At 37.7% G+C, this 2,903-nt stretch overlaps 1 protein-coding gene across 1 annotated transcript; it reads right to left on the reverse strand.

The window, feature by feature from the left end:
* Nucleotides 1-1,683: 1,683 nt before the first annotated feature.
* LOC147700637 (olfactory receptor 1G1-like) lies at nt 1,684-2,607 on the reverse strand. The gene has a single exon (XM_086928463.1). It carries the CDS (start codon nt 2,605-2,607, stop codon nt 1,684-1,686), a length of 924 nt encoding a protein of 307 aa, XP_086784589.1.
* Between the last annotated feature and the right edge of the window lie 296 nt (nt 2,608-2,903).

The following is a 2,903-nucleotide window of genomic DNA, read 5'->3' on the forward strand; positions in this document are numbered from 1 at the left end:
ATGAGGTGAGCTACATGAATGGATTATTGAATCATTTTATGTAACTGGGGTTTACTTGCTGAGTACTTCTGTCTTGTTACAAGTGCTTTTTTACTGTATGATAGTACTGGTTCTTGAGAAAGGAGAAATATTAGTGTGGAACGTGACTAGTTGGAGACTTTTTAGGAATATTAGGAAACTATTATACCTTACACAGTTACCGTGATAAATATTGTTACATATATAGAGGAAATGAGGAGTGTGAGGAGGAAATGAGGAGTGTCCTCTTTCGTTCTAGGGTGTAACTCACGGCTATACCATTGGAGGTCTGAATTACAGGAAGGATATGATTTTTTCTTTGGTAAAGTGAATTTTACTTTATAATTTCTTTCAATCTTGGGACTTGTGGGTCTCTTCTTTTGACTTTGTCTAAACACCAGGTAATGCACCTTTATATGTAGGTGAATTTCCAATTGGCTTAATATGAGTCACATGGTATCTTTTGAGGGTGACCTCATATATGGTTTAACCTCTCCCGTCACTATAAATTCATTTTGATCATAACTTTTGACCAGTGTTTTAAACGTTAAAGATATTAAAGATTATTGTCCTCTTGACTTGCAGCCCGGAAGAAGTCGAAAGGCATGACAATATTGCCCGACGAAACACGTGTTGGCTGTGTCTTTGATTGATGGAAAACAAACAGAAATAAATGACAATGATGCTATGACAACAGACCTTGGTGTTGTTAATAAGAAGAATACATTACTTTGGATACAAAGTTGGACACTTATAAATCTATCACTGATATATGTACTTGTTGAGACATATTTTGGACTTGAAATATTGATTATAATCTGCTCAGCTAAGAATTTTATAAATGTTACAGAAACAGGCTAGGCAAAAGCAAAACGTTTCGGGGTGAACCTGCCAAAAAGGGCCAGGTCCAACAGTAGTGTCTTATTTTTCTAAACTTAATATTCAATTTTCTTTACAAGAAACTCATTGCAATGCTTATGAATCTCAAAACTTGGGTAATGTTATTTTCTCCCCTGCAATTTTGAGGAAATGCTAGTTGGTTCCATAAATCACGAAACATGCTAAACTAGCCCAAGAATGTGATAATGATGGTCACTGTGTCTTGGTTAGTGTTAAATTGTATCATAACTATTTTGTTTTGTAATGTGTGGAAGGGATTTCAATGAAATTCATTTTCTATTTTAAGATCATTAACAAATCAAAATGTCAGAACTATCCAAAGTAACTTCACACATCCTTTGACCTTTTGACCGCTGATAATGTTTCAGCATTGACCTACAGCCCCCTACTTAGGGAGGCAAAACACTCTTCTTTGCTTCTGATGTGTTAGATTGTGAAGAAGGAAGTGAAACTACAGGGAGTAAACAAAACCCAGTAAACTCTGTTTACTTTTGTATGCAACTGCCTTTATGGCTCCTGAGAATAGGGTTAGTAACATCAGAGCATGGAGAACCAAAGGAGATGAGAAGAAGCAGCTGCGACACCTGGCTACCCCCAATTTATGTGCATGATATAAGTGTTACAAATAATCACAAAAACACCTGGCACTGAATATTAAAGTTTCGATTGCACAGGACTCCATCCAGAGTTTACAGTTACATTTTCACCCTAATGATTTTAAAAGCCTTGTAAAAGTTGTGGGTTGTTTTGGCCCTGTTGTCAATACTACTTTTTTTCTCTCCTTCTGAAGACATTTGTAAATTCTTTGTTTTTCAGGGTGTATATGATAGGGTTGCACAATGGAGGAACAGCTGTGTACAGCAAAGCCAATATCTTGTTTTCTTTTATTGAAAGATTTAATGTTGGTCTCATGTACGTTGAAGAAACAGACCCAAAGAATAAAATAACCATAGTGAGGTGAGAACCACAGGTTGAAAAGGTCTTGCATCTTCCCTCCTTGGACTTCATTTTCAGTATCGCTGAGATGATCTTGGCATAAGATGCAAAGACAAAAATGAAGGGTAACAGTCCGAAAGCAGATCCATTTACATAGTTCAGTGTCTCAATACGGTGGATGCTGGTGCAAGAAAGCTTCATCAGGGCAGTCAGGTCACAGAAGAAGTGGTTGATGGTGTGGGATTGACAATAGGAGAGCCTAGAGAGTAGTATAGGGTGCAGAAGTGGGGCCAAGATACCAATAAGCCAACTTCCAGTGGCCAGCTGTATGCACCTATGTTTGTTCATGATACTCATGTAATGTAAGGGATGACAGATGGCCACATACCGATCATAGGCCATAGCTGTGAGGATAAAGAATTCTGTCGCCACCAGGAAAACAAATAAATATATCTGTAGAAGACATTCAGTGAGAGACATGAGTGTGCCTGTCTGAAAGAAGTGTATCAGCATACGTGGGAAAGTGACCGAGATGTTAGTGATATCAATAAAGGCCACGTTTATAAGAAAGAAGTACATGGGGGTGTGCAGGTGTGGGCTGGAGTATACTATTGACATGATAAGAAGGTTTCCAATCAAAGTCATCACGTAAATTAGTGTAAATGCAATAAAAAGGGAAACTTGCAGCAGTGGAAGATCCGAAAACCCCACAATCAGGAAATGTTGCTCTGATGTCAGATTTTCTCCTTCCATTTGTCCAGATTTATTGCGATTTGAAGGCAGGCTGAAATAAAACACACCAGCACTTTGAATACATATTTTGACGAGCTGGGTTGAATTGTAAGTTTCTGTTTGTGATCTTCTCCAAAGCTCCTAATTTCACCTTTTGCAAATGCTCCATATACGTTGATTTCTTTCAAACATGCCAGCAACAAACATTTTCTCTTGCACAATCATTTCAGTGATAATTTGTCTTTCAGAGATAGGGACAGTATTCAACACAGAATATGTGTGCCTAAAATTGTTCTCTGAACTTAGATTTTCATGGA

The sequence above is a fragment of the Lissotriton vulgaris genome, chromosome 7 (assembly GCF_964263255.1).
Source record: "Lissotriton vulgaris chromosome 7, aLisVul1.2, whole genome shotgun sequence".
NCBI lineage: Eukaryota > Metazoa > Chordata > Amphibia > Caudata > Salamandridae > Lissotriton > Lissotriton vulgaris.